Source organism: Wasmannia auropunctata, unplaced genomic scaffold, assembly GCF_000956235.1.
Source record: "Wasmannia auropunctata unplaced genomic scaffold, wasmannia.A_1.0 LD335634.1, whole genome shotgun sequence".
In the NCBI taxonomy this organism is placed as follows: domain Eukaryota; kingdom Metazoa; phylum Arthropoda; class Insecta; order Hymenoptera; family Formicidae; genus Wasmannia; species Wasmannia auropunctata.
The window spans coordinates 1,270,571-1,289,261 of record NW_012027256.1 but is presented as its reverse complement, the minus strand read 5'-3'; the positions used below and the strand labels follow the sequence as shown (position 1 = coordinate 1,289,261).

The window sequence follows — 18,691 nt, the reverse complement described above, 5'->3', positions numbered from 1 at the left end:
ATCTTTAATTCTTTTTTCATTTGTCCGACAAGTAAAATTAATCTTTATCCACATTAACAAGGTATTACTTAAATAAATTAAGTAAAATTTGGCCAAAATCGCTCACACACACACAGAGAAGGTAATTGTGTTTAAATCTGACGAAAGTCTGCAATATTTCCGACGTAAGCGCCACGATGCCATGCACTTACGGCTGAGTTTCGTTCTAAGAACAGTGTTTCGTTCATGACTCGGATATCATTTACCAGCTGACGACTTGCCAGGTCCTCGCTAGTCTTCTGATACCGAATATTTCGTGATTGGAAAAATGCAACGAGCAATTACGTTTTCGCGGAACATCTCTGCGTTGAGGTATCTGAAAAGCTTCGTAGCTTCAGAATGAATTGTTTCGAACGATTTGTTGATCGTGTTTTTAATTCATGCTTCATATCCGGCGTTTTTCCGTCCCAAACATAGATTGCCTTTATTCGTAGTAATATACCGCGATCGTCTCCTTTTCGAACTTAAAAATGTATCGTATCTTCTCACTAGTACAAATAATCAAGCCGTATATCTTTTCAGTGCGTTACAGATATGTGACATGACCTGTGTAGATGTCATATCGAAATTATGTAATGGTAGGCGGAGAGTGTAGTGTCTGACATAACCTCTGAATAAAATTTTATTCTTGATAATAAATAGCAGAGCTTCTCGCAGTTGTATCAATGCCTCGTTATATATTTGAAATGACGTTCTTTGTTACAGTCAGGTGAGAATGGCTGGAGAACGTGGTTCGGGTGCTGGCAAGGGAGGAGGTGGCGGTGGTACTATTCGTGATGCTGGCGGTTCTTTTGGAAAAATGGAAGCTGCCCACGAAGACCAATACTTCTATAACCTGGTCAGTGTATATTTCTCTGGTTGACCATTTCATATCAATGATTTTGTTTATTTTCACGTCTGAAATTTTATTTCAGCAAAAGGAGCAGTTACAAAAGATGCGAGAGAGCCTACACGACGAGATCTCATTCCACGAGGAACAAATCAAGCGTCATCAGGAGGCTATTAATCGCCACAAAAAACGGATCACGGATATGGACGAGAAAGAGTGAATGAAGAAGTTACATTAGCGTGATACTCATTTCGGCGGCTTTACTATTGGTTTTGATGTAAAGATAACAGATAATAGATCGAAAATAGTGGAACTAATAGAGTATCACAAGTCTTCTTATGTATAAAACTGTTACATTACATAGATATTAAATACAATGCTCTTAATATATATATATACGTATATATGTTACTTAAGCATTGAATGATATTTCCTTGCATATATTGTATGAATTGCTTTTGACGAGACTGTCGTACGATATCTTTGTACTTAAAAGTGTCTGCAAGACAACTATACATGGAAATAAAACGTGTTTTTTCATTGTTGCTTAACCTTGTCTTGGACATTGAGCTATTGTTTCGAGGCGCGCATAATTCTGATGCGATTTGTCATTTCGTATAATCTCGTCAAGAGTTATTTTCCATTAGGCAAAGAAATAGTTAATTCGCGTATACGAAACATCCATTCTACATTAAAATTTTTTTATCTCGCTATCGAAATGCTCCGACGTGTTGTCGGAAAAATGCGCGGATATATAATACTTATATACAACGTTTATAGGTATTTAATTCAAAATATATTGTTGATAATATTTTTTCACCGTGCTTTCCATGTTTTAAGGTTATGTCTTAGGTTAGGTTATGCTCCTTGGCCCTTGGCGAGGCACACAAAGCACGTTACCCGAGCCAGTTGCGCAGTCAGCAGATAACAGCGGTAACAACTCGAAAGACGACGCGAGAAAGAATTCCAGTAAAAGTAGCCAAAACTCAACGGATGCGAATCCAGGAAGTGAGAGCACATTGTTGATAGAGCGTGGTATGTATAGTGTATTATAACAAACAATTGAAAGGGAATAAGCTTAGTTAAGCGAGGTTTTATACTCCTTTTTGAAATGTACTTAATATGTACATACGTATTTTGGAAGTGATAAATGTTGGCAATAGGTACTGGTATTAAACATTCGTGACATTAAGCTGTTATATTCTGCATTGAGTATTGCAATCTGTTTTTGGATTGCAATTAACTCGATCGTGCTAGAGATCTTGAGCGAACATTTAGATATACTTCTTTTGTAAAATATAAAAATACACCTTGCCTAGTATATATATAATTTTAAAATAAATAGTAGATATGTGTGATAATAAAATTTACATAAAAATTTATACATATATAATGTTAAGTGTAATTTTCAGTTTTGTATCATTTCCTTGTTTTCTATTTTTATACAATTAATGCATGTATATTATAAATTCAATATGATGAGCGCGTCACGAATTAATAAAACAAAATATCTTTTGCATCATTTGCCGCGCGACGCATCGCGTTTAGGTTATAAAATGAAATGTTTTGATTGGTCAATTCGGATAATGCGGACGTGTGACCGGTAGCGCGCTCAGTGGGAACGCACCCTAATGTCCCTAATTCAGAGTTCAGCCGCCATCTATGAAACAATTTGTTCGTGTTCCGTTTCGTCACTTTCGTTTCCTCCGTCTGCTTAATAAAATATGGCGGCTGCGACTAATGGTACTTACAAACTTTGACTTATTCTTTTTAATATTCCGTTGACAGTACATGAAAAATAATAATCAGATATGATTAATGTTTTTTTGTTTGTTTAACGAATAAGATCTCTCGTAACGGGTACTTTTCTTCATAAGCTTGATCATTGTATATAACCTTTATTTATATTTTTTACTCGGTCTCAGTATCAAAATTAAGACGATGTTAGACCTTTTACAAGCAGTTCTATTTTGCAGGTTGGCTGTTGAAAAATCTTTCTGCGACGTATAGGCACACGGCGTGTCTTAATTTTTATCCTGTCAGTTTTCTACAATCGCGAAACTATGCTGCTAGGAAAGGTACGAGAGAAAAAGCGAGAAAGAAGAAAGTCAAGGTGGTCATCGAAAAAGTAGGCTTCATTCCACACGATCAGAGAGGGGCGAAAAGAATGTAAGCATGTCTCTTAAACGTATATATGAGAATATATGTCAATATTAATATATTAATGTCAATTTTATTCTCTTGTGATATACCAGTGAGACCAAAAACAAGAAATTGGAGTTGAAAGATGTTATACAAGACGATAGTAAGAAGCCCGAACCAATAGATAATGTATGGATTTCAAAATTTCACAAATGGAAAATTAATTCGTTTGAGGAAGCAGTGCAGGGCCATCGCGAGACGCATCATCCCACTATATATAATTTACCAAATGCATCTATAAACGCATTTATAGAATTGGATATGCAGGTGAAAAGAAACGAGTTTATACGAGATGTATGATGTGTGCATACAGAAGATGGTGCTAAATCATGTAATCATGTGTTATCAGGGTGTAAAAAAGACAAAATTTGTCGACGCTTTCACACGAATTGCATGCCTACCGCATGCATTCGATCATGGTCAAAACAGAAAGATACTGGCATTCTGTAAGAGTTCCGAAATGGAGGATATTGCGAGAAACGCTGGAGCTCATTTCGCCGGTGGTAAACAATTGATAAAACAGATTCAGGTGAGGTTACTTGTTCCTTGTAACACATTTACGATCGCGTTTGTCGCATGCTGTACGTATCGTAACATCATATAACAAGTTTGCAAATGTTGTGTCTTTTAAAAATGGTAAAATTTTTATTATTTCAGAAAGGAGAATTTTCATTGAAAGAATACGACATTATTGTATCAGAACCAAGTATTTTGCCTGATTTGCTGCTAATTAGGGGGCTTATGAGGAAAAAATTTCCCGGCGTTCAATCAGGTTAGTGGAAATATGTGATTATACTTTGAAATTTTCATCTTTATGATATTTTGAGTGCATTTCATTCGTACTGCATAAATGCATTGTTAGTGTAGAAAGTAGTATGCATGTAGTAGCGCATTAGTAATACAAAAAGTATATAATTTAGCAATATTTGAAATTCAAGCGTTTATATAAATGATGCTTTGCTAGTAACATGTGTTATAAACAACGTACGAACTAAAGGTGTTATTAATCCGGTTTTAAAATATAAATTTTGTGAAAGATTTTTAAAAAATGATATTAAACTTACTACAGTTTTAAAATAAACGTTTTATATTCTTTATTATATGATTTCCTTATTATATGATTTTTGTTCTATTAGGTACTCTGAGTACTGATATAAAAATGCTCGTAACGAAATTTCTAATGGGCATAAAATATACAGGAATGCCGCATGACGTTGTAAAGTCTTATGGAACCATCAATATTGCATTTGGAACGGTAAATTCTTCATGTTATTTATTCTTATATTTATACAAGAGCATTTTATTACAAATGGATATTGGTACCCATTATACGATTTATCAGAGATGGCTTGCAAAAAGTCACTAATCGATTAATTTTATTATAGCTTGATATGGAGATGAGACAGTTGGAAGAGAATTTTGCTGCCATTATTAAGGACGTCAATAACGCGAAGCCACGTCGACCGGGACCTTTTATCACAAGGTAACATTATTCAAAATCATTTAAATTAAAATCACGTTTGTATACACAAGTAAATAATTACGATTATTATGCTGTAACAGAACTCGTATTACATGTTCGCCATCGCCAGAACTGTTTAAAGTTGACTTTGAACAGTATCTGGCTGAAGATAGTGCGCTAGAACCAGAAGAAGAAGATGATGATGAAAAGCCGGACGCTGTTATTGCGTCTCATTAATTTTGTCCATAGGGTCATCAATAAAATCATATCTACAGTTATAAATGTATACATTGCCTATTGCGACAGCAAAAACCTGTGTTTTCCTCATTGCAGTTAACGAGGTCTAACGTTTCACATATGTGAAAAGCCAAATTGATTTTGTAGATTTGTAAATTTTCTTTCAAAGTTAAATTAATTGAAAAAAAGCAACATTAAACTAATGATTAAACATCACTGAATATATATGAACGTAACAGTGAAATAATGAGCGATTGCATTTTGCATCTTAATATTTATAACTGTTTTACGGTTTTATGCATAGATTGGAATTGTTCGTAGCCGCATACAATTTGACCGTAATAATCCTTCACCGAAAGGCATATAATTATGCGGGACGTAATCTCGTTAACGCAGATAGAACATGATGGCTATGGTCTACCGCTTGTGCGTTAATAAGCCGCGGTATGAGCATACGGAGGGAGACAGAGGCGGCTTTAGAGCTAACAGTTCCCTAGGCAACGTATCTGCTTGCTACTAATGAATACTACGGGGTTCTACTTCATTGAGCGAGCCATTGTACACACAAGGGCTTCGGTGATAAAGCGCTTATAGATATTTAACTTCTATATACGAGATCTCATGAAATCTTATAGCTTTCTTATAATCTAATACGAAGCCTTTGCGCGTGTAAAAGTCTCTCACAAACACGAGGCCTTTGTAAATTGTTAATTGCAGTTCAACGTAGAAGCCGCGATGCGTTTCCTCAGCAGAAGAGTTCTTGTATCAGAAAAATATTTTTTTAATGAAACTCTAGTTCTCTTTAGCGCAAGACGCATTTTTGCACATGCATTTTTAACGATATTTTAATTAAATTTTTGTGCTCGAATTTTTTCTGCAATTTAAGAATGAGATTCGCAGGTACAGAGGTTTTACTGATGCGAGAAGTATCTATCGCGATCTGGCGGAAATAATTGAGCAAGATTTTTACGGGAGTGATGCCTCCGACGATTCAAGGAAATGATTTATTTATGCAATTCTCTGTTCGCTTTTGTTGCGTTTTGTAGCGTTTGCGTGGGAGGTCTTAGCAGCCCAAGGATCTCGACGAGAGCGTTTACGAAGATGCACACGAGTGCGATCGTTATAGGAGTCGAACGCGATGATGCACTTTCACACAGCGCGCGGTCACCCAGTTCGCCCGACGGCACGGCCGTCTCTGCGGGAAACGCGCGTACGTGCGGCTAGAGGAGAAGGAGGACGAATGAGAGAAGTAGAAGGAGCGGCGAAGGCAAGTGAAGCGAAGGAAATGAGAATGGAGAACACGGTGAGCGGCGACCGGTGGTGGTGCGGCACCGGGCGATCGGTGGAGGGGCAACAGCTCACCTACCTGCCGGTCGCGGGCTCAGTCTGGTGTCCGCCAGGTTGAAAATCCGTCGCTTCTCTTGGCCTTCCTCTTAACTGGCTGGCGATCGTAGTACGCGTCAGAGCCGGCCACGCGTTCTCGTGCCGTTCTTTCTTAAAAAAAAAGAACGAACCCATCGCCGCGAAAACGTGATTTCTGCCAAAAGAGGGTGGCGTTGCCCTTTGCCTATATTGACCTACTGATAAATCCCTCTCGAATCCCACCGATGCTGACGATCGCGCGGGAGTCCTACGGATAGTCTTCCGCCGGATTGTATCGGAGATTCGAAAAAAAAGGGCAGAAAATTTTGCGCGCGAACCGCAAGAGAAGGTCCGTGTGTCTTGTGTGTGGAAAAGTGGAGGCGTATGCACGCGCGTATCTCTCTGTGTGTATGTGTTTATGTATGGTGTGATTCGTGTTGACTGTGTAGGGTGCAACGACACGACGAGAGAAAGAGATAGAGAGAGAGAGAGAGAGAGGAAAAAAAGAGAAAGACAACGATTTCAAGTTTCGCTCTCGACGCCAGCCGCTCCGATTGCCTCCTTCGTCAGACATGCCCCTGCTGAACGGCCAACAACCGCGACATTAGGTGACATATAGGCGCACACGTGCACCGGTCATGGTAAGTTTGTGCACAGACCTCCTACAGTTCGGAGCACGCGATTCAACAAAATCGAATCCGACGACTCTCTCCGAGAAAAGCCCGTTTCCCCGAAGAATCGCAGAGAGTGGATGCAACAGCAGTCTAAAGTCGAGCGCGCTTCAACGTCTATTATAATATTTATATACACGAAAAGAACGATTTTGTTGATAGGTTTACAAATTTTGCTAAATACAAATCTAAAAATTAATTCTTGTTGAACCATCAAAAAATTTTGTTGGAATGTATAAATGATAAGCATTGATATAAAACGTTTTGATGCTCTAGTAATTATTTTGATAGCAATTATTTCCAACAAAATTATTTTGATTATTGAACAAAAATTATTTTCAGATCTGGATCCAAAATGAAAATTGTTTTTTCCGTGTAATAACACGGCGATGTACCATACATCGCTGCTGCTACTCCGATTTTTGTTAACATCAATTTAAATTACTTGTCACATTCAACTGTGTAGACCGGAACTGTACTCTTGGCTTACATCTTTATTACAATTACTTTGGAAATTTTGAATTTTATTCCAAGAGACAGATCATCCTTCTCTCGATTCACGCTGTTATTGCATCCAACTTCTCATTTATCCTTTCGTTAAATTTAATCGGAATAATTGACGCAACGAGGTAAGAATTACGACGTCGCGATACTTTCCGGCGAAACGGGTAATACGCGCCGCGTTTCCTACGGCTTTTATCGTACATTATTACGTTTTTATTTTATACGTACATCTCTCGAGCAGCGAAGGAGAGTACGACGTGCGGGGAAATGAACCCTTACGCATTAAAATTATGCGCGCGGTTGCTCTCACGTGCAGCACGGAGTTTAAAGGGCACCTTATAATAAAGGTCGACGCGTGTGAGGAGGTAACGCGCAACGGGCCCAAGCGGGCTCTGATATCTTCATTTCGCGTATATATACATATATATACATATACGCGTAGCTGCAAGAGAGGAAGCTCGCAAGGTGAATACGAACGTCGGATTGGTATGCGCCGCGGTGCCCGTAATTTGCGGCCGCAAGAGTGTCGTTATTATGGCATGCACGCGAACGCGCGTTTCGCACCTTCGGCGAATTCTCGAAGAGGCTCCCTCGTCGAATTTTCTGCCGAAATTTCGCACAATATAATCGCCGGACTACTTTTACCCGCGTGTAATATGTGGTATAGGTAAAACGACTGCTCGTGGCATGCGCGGCCTCGACGACGAGAGAGCATTTGTATAAGTGTTGACAAGTCATCCAGAAAAAACATCTGTCTTCGCCACAACGTGGTTGCTAATCGTGACCGGCAAATACGACCGTGTACAAATTGAGAGATGCCGCATGCCGCGGATTCAGGCATGTTGTGGCTTCGCGTTAGCAAGCATTTCGGAAACGATTCGCCGCTTTATAGCCGCTGTTTTATGCGAGAGATCTCTCTTCGAATCGTTCGCAGCGCGCGTTAACATAGAAACCGATACAGTTAGCGACAGTTGCGCGACCGCGCCGCGCGCCGGTGTTTCTTGCATCCTTTTATATACGGCTGGGATGTAGGCTCGTTCTACATCTCGTTTCTCCGTGCAAAAAGTGTTTCTGTGCCGCGAAAGATTAATTCTGCTCTCTCGCGCGCGCGGATAGATCGCGGATACTAACGCGTCCACATTATGCAAACGCCGCGCGCGTGAGTTGCGTGTCGCGATTTATATTAACCAACGATCCACTGCGGATCCGTTGCGTGTTGCTTATCGCCCGAGACCCGATCCAAATTCATAAGCAGTCGTCTGTAATTTATTCTCAATAAGTATACTTTATCGCGGATCCACCTTTCCACCTCGATGATATCTGGGGCTTGTTAATTTACATGTATGAAGATTCAATTTGCAACGAACGCGTTTGAGTCTTCTCTAGTCTACTCGCTCTACTCAAATAAATTGTTTTTATTTCCGGGAGACCGCTCCGAAAGACGCGATCGTCTGACACGAATTTTTTAAGTGTATTAATATTGCTATTAATATAGGATGTTTTATAAATAAATATAAAATATTTATAAATATATATAAAATATTATAAATATAATAAATATAAAAAAAATTTAAGGACATATCTTCTTGGATTATTTTATGAAGAAAAAAAGTCCTATAAACATATCGTGTTCTAAAGTGCTTTGTTTTCAAAATACAGAGTGTCAAAGTTGAAAACAAAATATGAAAATTTTGAAAATAATTTGCATTCTTATTTGACTTTACGGATGTAATGTATTAATTTATATATTTAATACTTTAATAATTTCCTAATACCACCCGTGCGCACACTAAACTTGAATAAAATATTTCTAAACGTTTTCTAGATTTTCGAGATTTTTATATTTCTTTTGCAACTTTGACAATCTCTGTTTGAAAAACAAAGCTTTTTTAGGACATAAGATCATAGGATCTTTTCTTCATAAAAAAAACCAGGGAATGTCCCTTACATTTTTTTTATACTTACGAAAGTAGGAAACATCCTGTATTGCAAATCTTCAAAAATTTATCACTCGTGGATATCTTCGTTTGCGATATCGAACACAATATTTAGAACAGAATAATCTTTTACTCTTTTCGATGGCTCTTCTTGGTAATACCGATCGAATTATAAAGCTGTCGAAGCCTTGACTGTCACTCGCTAAAATTTTTGACACTCCACACCGTCCCACGAAGCGGCACATCGTGGAGTCACGCGAGGCAAGAGATCGCTGTAACATTGCAAGGTCTAAAGTATCAATAATTTCTTAACTATGTCACGATACGATGTCCTCTCGCGAGGTAAGCCCGAGGTCGAAAAAAATCGGATAATATTCGCTGACAGTGAAAGGTAACTCGAACGGTAGAAGCATGCCCGTTGGAAACGCAATTTTGATAATTAGGAGCTTCATTTATGAAATATTAACTCATTGCGCACGGCTCACGAGATAACTCGTGTTTACCGAACCGAACGATGAGACCAGATTTCGCGAGATTTCCTCGCGTATTTGCATATTTCGTTATAATCCCATATGCCTCGGTGAATTTAAAGTAATAAAATAATCGTACCTGCAGTATACGTTGTTATGTTGTAAGAAATACCTTACGGCAATCTGTGCGAAAGAATTCTCGAACTGTGAATAGAATGCGAATAGAAGAAGTGCCTCGGCGAAGTTTTTTCAGAGCTTCAAAAAATGTGTGCGCGCTCTGACGCAATGCGTTAAAACGTATTCGAAGAATGGAATTTAGAAGGAAATGAAACAGCTTCTTTCACATTTTCTTCTAAATTCCATTTTTGTTATTGCAATATTATACAAGGTGTATAATTCTAATTTTAACAGAAACAGTGAAATATCGTTTGAAAAGCGTTTCGAATAAAAGTTATATTCTGTTGTTGTCTGAAAAGCGAATAAATAATGGTAAAGTTAATTTTTGAAAAAAGATCAATTTTTTAACGTTATATAATTTAAACGGCATCACTGTTTTTTTTAACGGAATCATATGTATTTTTTTATAATATGATAGAATTTCTTTAGTTAATTATTCTACATGTAAAAGTGTTAAAGTAAAATGATCGAAAAATCAATATTTTACATATATGAGATATTTTATTTTATTCTAGCATATTTTGAATTAAAATATAAAATGTCTCGTAATTAACTAGTCATTTTTTAACAACTGTAATTTAATACTTTTTATTTGTTCCTCTTCAGTTCAGACAATTTTTATCTGTTTAAAACATTTTTCCATATCTTGTATATTTTTCGAGATATTTCACTGTTTCCATTAAAATGAAATATAGTTTCACTGTTTTCATTAAAATGGAATATCCAGTATAATAAACAATTGCTACTACTTAAAAAATATATATATTTTTAGGAAAAATATTCTTATAGTTTTATCGCATTAATTTAGAGTCAGCAATTTGCTCTAATTAGGTGTGCAAAAGCAAACGAATATCTCACAAATCAATCGTCAGTTTTTAGTGCAGAGCAGCTAAAAGGCAAAAATAAGTTTCACTTATTTCTAAAATTGACGCGATCATCGTTTTTAATTATGTGTATAAGGGCAAGTTTTACTTGATTTATTGGCCTTATTATTCATAAATTATCGAACTACATCGAAATACTCGTCTGAAATGAACGCGCGGAACCGCACTTTTTATTTCAACCGTCTGCAAGAGAGAAATACCGGTTATAAGTATGATTTAAGTTCTACACCGTTCCCTCGGCGGTTTCGTATCTCGCTCGATACGCTTTATCCGTCGTATGAATCTCCCTCGGAAATGCTGTTCGCGGCGTTGTCACGCATTTCTTAAGCGGCGATCTTAATAGCGCCGCGCGCGGTATATGCGTATCGGCGTATATCGAACGGGGCGTACAGATCGATTCCGGATTCATTATCCTGTCGCGGGGACGACAGAACGCCGGGCGTTTTATTAACACACACTCACACACCCTGCGAAATTACGGTTTTGCGTACGTGCGCGCGCGCGCGTGTTAGGCGCGGGCCAGTCATGCGTGCCGGATTGCCGCAAAACCTGGCTTCAGAAGCGAATGCTAATCATAGTCCTGCGCGGAGAGGACGGGAGAGAGGGGAAAACGGCTGATACGTGTCTCCGTAACGCCAACGTTTTCCTCTCTCCCCCTCCCCCCCCTCCCTCGTTGCCGCGATCGACACACACGGGGTTCGCACCCTAATTGCATCTTATGGCCGCACTTTCGCGACGCTGACAGCACGATCCGCGATGTCGAGGAATCGCACATCGTGTCCTCTCGCTCGCTTCGTTTTCACGGCTCGTTCGCCGGAAAATTGCAAATCGACGGATTTTCGTGGGAGCGCGCGCGAACGCGGCGCGGTCCTCCCCGCGATTTTCCCTTCCGCGCGCGAACTCAACGCGCGACCTTTCCGGCGATAAGGTCGTGGGATTGGGTACACCCGAGCGACCACGCTAATGCATGCTGTTTCTAATGCGCTCTCCAATATGTGTGCACCAGGAAACCGTCGGGCGGGACAGATACATCTTGACGTAATCCGATCGCGCAATCGAGCCCCTTGCCCCTCATCATTCACTCTCGCGCGGTCTTTTTCCCTTTTCTCGAATGCGTCACGATCCTTCAACTGAAAATTGCGCGATCGGTCCAGTTTCACGACGGCACGAAAAAACACCGAAAACCTTTTATCCCACCCTCTCCCGTTGACAAATTGTTTTACGTATAGGTACGATAGACCTGCAGTTTGTCGCTGCTTGTCGTTTTAACGACAAACCAGAGGAAGGAAAGCAATGAATCAGAAAAAAATTATTACACGATGTTGGGTCAGTCGTAATTCGAGATTAGGAAACGCAGATTTATGCAAAAGCATATACATCTCTCGAAGTATGATATTTTTCAGTTAATTTGAAAATTATTTCAACAAAATTGTGAGATTTTGTTACGATGTTGGAGAATCGTTGAAAGGTAAATGGAGCAGGATCACATAATTTTCTCAAAGATTTCGCGGTCGCGAAGACAAGTTTATTTACATATGTATGTCGGAGAATATTTCGCTCTACTTCGTGAGATTAACGGCGCTTTTTAGCGCAGCAGCGGTCGAAAAGGGATATCTCTTTATTATTACAGAGCAGAGGAATAACTAAAATATAGTAATAGTAGCGGTGTATAGTTATTAGCGATTCGTTGCAAAATGCCAACGTGACATTCACGCGAAGGAAAGTCTGAACGTACATACACGTATACATAAGCGGGGACGTCGGGACATCGGGAGGGGGGCAGAGGAGAAGCAGGTATATCAGCTAAGGAAAAATGACAGATACGAAGCGGTTATGTGCCAGGTCGACCGGTTCTTCTTGTTACTCACTTCCTTCGCGAGACATATACTGGGTGACGATGACAACGCGTTCCTTCTCTGCTGCTTAAGCGCGCTCAACTGCACCCTTGCTGCTGGGAGAACCGATTCGCGAATCGGCCTTAATGCCAAAGCTGTACGTCGACCGTGTCTCAGAGAAGTTGTCCAATCCGAAAGATTGATTTTCCGATTAGACAACAGAAAAAAATAAAATCAATCACCTAACTTTTATGTAATTAATAAGTAATTAATAACCAATTAATTAATAAGCGAAAAAATCAAGTTTTACTAATAATTTATCATTTAACTTGTTGGCTTGGTACAACATAAAAGCATTGAATTGAATTAAAATCTGAAATTCTACAAGAAACATTGATACGTATATTGCTTTATAATTATAGATGCACTTCAAGTACGAGTAAGCCGAAGCTGAAAAGTTTCCTTAGGGATTAGGATTTTTTTAGGTGGTTAATTGCCTGTTGAAATTCAGACGGGATCGAGTGTATTAATCTTAGCGTGCTTAATCAATTATCATTAGTATTGCTATTCGCCTATAAATGCACCGGCTATCGTAGCGCAAACAGGAAGGATTGCATAAGTGGCGTTAGATAAGTGTTAAATAATCCTCGTCGCCGGGTATCCCCGCGCGCGCGCGGATCCTTTATTAGCAACGGTAGTCGGTCGGCGTCGCTTATGAAATTCGCATCGAATAACTGAACTTTGACAGGTGCAAATAATCTACTTCGCCTCGCTAATGACGAAATTGTGATTCGTTAATTGCGCAGAAGCCCACTGAAACCGGGCAATCAGAAGTCTCGTCGATCCCGATAATAAGCGCGGGCAATCGAGTGTCGATTTGCAATCGGTGCTCTACGGATCTGCGCACTCGAATACGCGTATACGCGAGTATAGATACGTCGGACCTTTCCCGCGGTGGACGTCGCTCGTAATTTCGATAAATTCATTAACGAGTTTCAACGCCGTGCGAAGAATTAACGCGCCTAACGAGATGGAGAACCGGTTCTAACGAAACTATATAATCCTTCCCTCGGAAGACGTAGGATGGATGTAATCGTAACAAAGGGCGAATTCTCATAGCGATTACACAGCACGGCAGTGCCTTGGAGTACGACGGTCTACTTTTTTCCCACGTGTCAAACGACGCGCGACGCGTCTTCGCGTGTAAGAAAACGCTGCCGGCAAAACGCGCAGACACAGCGTTGTTGCGACGCCAGAATACCTATGTCCTTATTTCTTCCTGACAACTTTAATATTTACAATCGATCTGACGGCTAATAGGAAGATCAGATTTGAGCTTTAAGTCGCGCAAATCGCTGAAGAAATACGCAGAATAGAATAGGGCTGGTAATTTACTTCGAAGACTTCGACATTCAAACTTCGAAGATTCGAAGTTTTGAAAAATACATACGTTCAAATGATAAATTTATTCAGAAAATTTATATTGTAAACAAAAAGAATTAATATATATGCTCAAAATATACGAAATTATTCTGAAAAAATTCGAAAATATAACCTGAAATATTACAAATTAATAATGAAACTTATGCATATGTAAATAAGGAAAAATAATGATGAATAAAACAATCCAATTAAGTCAATTAAGAAAATTAAAGAAAAATAATAAATTTATTCTCGAATTTCGAAGCTTCGAAATAAGTAAAAAGTAATAGCCCTAGAATAGAATGTCATTCCGTTTCATCAAATTTTCGAATCTCTTAAGAACTACGAATTATCAGAATATTTTTATTAGATTGATGTTTGTGAGATAATATTTAACAAATGCAAAGCTTATTTTATAGATGTTATCAATTTCTTCACTTCTGATTTTTTTTTACATTATTTAATTAAACGGATTGTGATAAATTATTTATCAAAGCTAAAGCAGCGAGAATGAACAAATTATATTTTATTCAGCTGTTTAATATGAATTTCCGCTTCTTACTCGCAGAGCAAATTAATCCCCCCGCAGAATGAAATCTATTACTTTCGCGGAGTAATCGGTACATCGGGAGAGCGTAAAGGTGCCCGTGTTCTCCTGAATCAGGGGGTTCGGCGTCATTGTAGTCAATCTCCTCCGAGGCGCGCGTCAGCAGGCGGATGCAAAAAAGGGCGGGATCCTCCTTTGTACGTCACCATTGTGTAATACGTCGAGCGCGCGGGGATACTGGCTCCCGCTTTCAAGGAATCGTAATTACACGCTCCTCACTCGCTCGCTTTCCTGGGAAGTGATTCAAGAACGCGCCATTGATCGACGCGATTACCACGCTCCTCGAAATTCCTGCGAGACGGCTGGAAACCCCGGCGCGGTACGCGCGATTCGTGTACCTCGGCCTCCAAGATTTCTCTTTGACGGCGCGGTGCGCGCCAATCGATCGGCCGGGGTATATCGGCAAACAGGCATCTCTAAGTAGGCAGTGATAGAACCAGCTCAAGAGGGAGAGAGAGAGAGAGAGAGGGAGGCTGCACGGTTTCATTTACCTCGCGCGCCGATATTGCCCGTAACGTGCATTATGTATCATTTTCTCGTTTTCTCGTCAGCGTTAATATCGGGCAATTAGGAAAGTGATAAGCCCTCCCCCCCTGCATAATGTTCACGCAAGCTCATTTGAACGCTAATATACTCGCGCGTTTTTTTCGATAATCCAATCGCCCTTCCAACGTGAACGGGGCCGATCTCGCATCTGGCGCTTGAGATACTCCAGATAGGAAGTGAAAGGCCAGCCTTAAATCCCTTCTAATCCCGCGCGGTTTTGGATTTATGCATACCTATATAATATCACGACACCAGGTATTTTCACGGGCCTTTCCTGCGCGCCTTTTTCAAGTCAATGACGGTTGAGGGGAGAAGAGGACAGGGAGAGGGGAAACAGGGGGGCTACGTGAACGAATGTACAGTTACACGAATCGCCGAAGTCGACGGACGGACGTGGAAGGAACGTCGAAGGAGGAACGGACCGGACGGTCGCGCAAAAAGGAGGCCACAGGCGACCTGACCGTCACCGTTATATCGGCGCCCACGGCGGTGAAGGCGCTTCGGAGCTCACCTCGATTTACGACTAGTCTCTCGTAACTTAGCACCGAGCACGTGGTAACTCCCCTCTGCGTCCCCCTGGTTCATTGCGCATCGACGACGCTACACGAAACGGCGCGCGGCGTTTCGACGCTACGTTTGACCTCTTGCAACCTACCTGTTGTTCAGGTTTACGCAGCTGGCCGGGACGTGCAACATCTCCCCTTCACCCTTTCCTCCGCCTCTGTGTACGCGACAGGTACACAGGCAAATGAGGTATAAATTAGAACGCCGTTTGTATTCGAAGGGGGAGGGAGGGGGGGCAGGATGGAGAACGCGGCGCGTCGCTGAATGTTTGAGAATCCGTCGAGAATGAATATCTCGCACCTGCAGTTGTTGTCATCGACGATTCATGCAAACCTCTTATCTGTGCGGTATACTTTTTACAAATTGCTATACACACGTTACTGTGTTATGTCTACATTCCACTCGCTCGCGCAAGATAACACAATTCTGAGATACACAGAAATGTCTTGATAAGTCTGTGTTTATACAATTGCGAGCAGGAAATTAATTCCGAATACAAAAAATTAGGGGATTGTATCGTCATATATGTACAGCTATTGAAACGTCTATTACGGGGTTGTTTTTTTTTTCTTGTAAAAAGCTCGACGTTATTCCGGAAATCGATGTGGTATCTGTATGAAACGATTTCTTACACGCGGCACGCGGAAAATCGAACGCCATCGATTGCACGGCACGCGAGTCGTTATCATGATCCTGTCGTTAAACGATTTTCACTAGACGAAGAAGAAGATGCGAAGAATAGAAAAGGGGAAGTACGGTCAACTTTCTTATGCCCCCTGGTAGTTCACGTAGTTTACTTCTTTGCTTTCTAAACTCTTGTTGTAAGTATTGCACTTTCTTTCCAGAGGAGGTTACCGCGGACGCGTGAAAAGAAACGTTTTCCTACTTTTCGTTAAGTGCTAAAAGTTTCATAATGTAACAACAAAAGAAAGGGAATGGAAAAATAATATTTTATAAACATTAAAAATATGTCAGAATAAAAACTTACATAATCTTTTTGTAATATCGAATATCCTCGACTATCTCTTTTCTCTCGTGAAGATAAGACGAGAATTTAATTGACGCTTCCATCGGTTTCCTCTTATCTTTTTCATGCGCGGGCAATATCATTCCGTAATTCTAAAGACCATTCTTTGCCACTCTCCTACCTCATCTTCCGAGTTCGTGCGTGTGCATAGCTTCGGTATGCGATTAATGCATAGGTGCATGCAGGAAGAAGGAAGTCGGCACGCAGTTAACGCTAATGCACTCCGCGATCGCGAAAATATCTTTGGAATTAAGTTTGCGCGAGTTATTTTCGCCTATTATCATCCGCGGATCTAGTCATTCTAGTCATTCTAACAGCATATAAGTATACCGCGATTCTCGTTCAAGAGAAACAACAATTACAGCACTTTGTCCTCCACATGTAATATCCACATCTCTCAATTTCATCTTAATTAATTTTTATACTTCACTTGTGTATATTTGTGAATAATGTGGTTGGCCTTTTCCATCTCTCGCTCGCCCTTGGAACGCAGTTTCTTCGCGGCAGCGAGAGAAATGTATATCCGCCGTGCGAGAGTCGTACGTGGCATTACCGTGACCACGAAAGAGTCGCGGGGACCACCTACACGCCGCGGGGATCCGGCTCTAGGAGGTTCCTCGGAGTATTAAACACGGGAAACGTGACGACATCCCGTGGGCCCTGGCTTACTTCGGACGCGGCGTAAAGGGAGCGGCGACACGGCCGCATCCGCATCGGGACCGATGCATCCCGCTGCGAGGCGGAATTTGTTGGCACGGAATTTGCGTCTGTTCCCATGTCGTCCGATCGTGTAACATCGCGGCTTACAGTTAGAGAACTACTTTCGCGAGCAGACATTCCTTCACGTTTGCACGTGACTCCTCACGGAGATCGCGTCCTTTACTCGTTTATATGCAGCCTTGGCCAAAAATATTAGACACTTTATTAACAGATAAACTGGAATAAACATGGACAATGTTCCTCCTTTCGAGTTTATTTGTGCGAAAACTATTTGCGATTAGCCATTTATTCATTTGTTAACTTCGTCATATAAACACATGTTTAGTTAGAAACTCATTTGTCTTATTATTGTTTAACGATTTAGCTTTAAAAAATGATTTGTAGCATTTGCTGTGAAGTATTCTTTCAAGAACTTTTTAAATTAGCGTAATAATTCCGGTAACCAATAGGAAATAACAAATAAAACAATTCCAAATAAATGAAAAACATATAGAAGTCTAATATTTTTGGCTAATTGTAAGGTTAATATGAAAGAAAAAATTTAATTGTGGTAAAATTGAGAGATATATATTATTGAATGAGCCACAAAAACATTTTCGATTTTCACAAGTAAATACTTCAGATATTTTTATTACAAGATTGTCTGTGCGACAAAATCTTCTGTATTTTTACTTATTACATTGCAATATGATATTAATTAATATTGATACGAGACAGAGTATGACAGAGAAGTTCAAATCACATTAACATTGATAATCGTAATTAATGGTAATAATGATTATTACGACGGAGAAATGTGAGATAAAACGTAATCAGTTTTTGTCTGAGAAAGTCTCTGCTTCACGCTTGATTTCTTCGACAGATAGCATTTTTTCTCGGATAATAGAGTTTCTATTGTACCTTTATATAAAGTGTACGTAATGTAGACACAGTCGCGTATTTTCTATCAGGCTCCGATCGGTGAAATTGCCGCCGAACCGCATGTACACCGCGACGTTCCTCCATTTTTGCGCGCGCGGCGCGCGTAAATTGTTATCGAATTATTTTCCGCTCCTCGAGCGATAGAGACCGGAGAGGGGTAACATCAATCTGTGCTTTCTACGCGCATTAATGCGTGCTAATGTCGGTGATTAGGAACTCGCGCCTGCAGCTCGTCGCGGTCATAAATCAACGTTACAAATCCATAGTTGAGGAAC

The 18,691-nt window shown here is 40.2% G+C and overlaps 3 protein-coding genes across 4 annotated transcripts in view; all 3 read left to right on the top strand.

Moving 5' to 3' along the window:
• The first annotated feature begins 194 nt into the window (after positions 1 to 194).
• LOC105456564 (ATPase inhibitor mai-2, mitochondrial-like) lies at positions 195 to 1,419 on the top strand. Its single transcript, XM_011700706.1, has 3 exons — positions 195 to 351; positions 745 to 877; positions 954 to 1,419. Exons 1-3 carry the CDS (start codon positions 308 to 310, stop codon positions 1,086 to 1,088), a joined length of 312 nt encoding a protein of 103 aa, XP_011699008.1. The 5' UTR covers positions 195 to 307; the 3' UTR covers positions 1,089 to 1,419.
• A 104-nt stretch (positions 1,420 to 1,523) lies between these two features.
• On the top strand, positions 1,524 to 4,818 carry LOC105456565 (39S ribosomal protein L1, mitochondrial). 2 transcript variants are annotated; one of them, XM_011700707.1, is made up of 8 exons: positions 1,524 to 1,903; positions 2,845 to 3,037; positions 3,124 to 3,337; positions 3,420 to 3,599; positions 3,728 to 3,842; positions 4,207 to 4,325; positions 4,456 to 4,553; positions 4,634 to 4,818. In XM_011700707.1, exons 1-8 carry the CDS (start codon positions 1,729 to 1,731, stop codon positions 4,767 to 4,769), a joined length of 1,230 nt encoding a protein of 409 aa, XP_011699009.1. In that variant the 5' UTR covers positions 1,524 to 1,728; the 3' UTR covers positions 4,770 to 4,818. The 2 variants fall into 2 exon arrangements, with proteins under 2 accessions (XP_011699009.1, XP_011699010.1); XM_011700708.1 differs by lacking the exon at positions 1,524 to 1,903 and adding an exon at positions 2,553 to 2,611.
• Positions 4,819 to 6,158: 1,340 nt separating this feature from the next.
• LOC105456563 (protocadherin-15) overlaps positions 6,159 to 18,691 on the top strand; it is a 111,169-nt gene continuing 98,636 nt past the window's right edge. Inside the window, exon 1 of the mRNA XM_011700704.1 lies at positions 6,159 to 6,772. Coding sequence (XP_011699006.1) covers positions 6,770 to 6,772 — 3 coding nt within the window. The 5' untranslated portion in view covers positions 6,159 to 6,769. The remainder of the gene's footprint in view (positions 6,773 to 18,691) is intronic.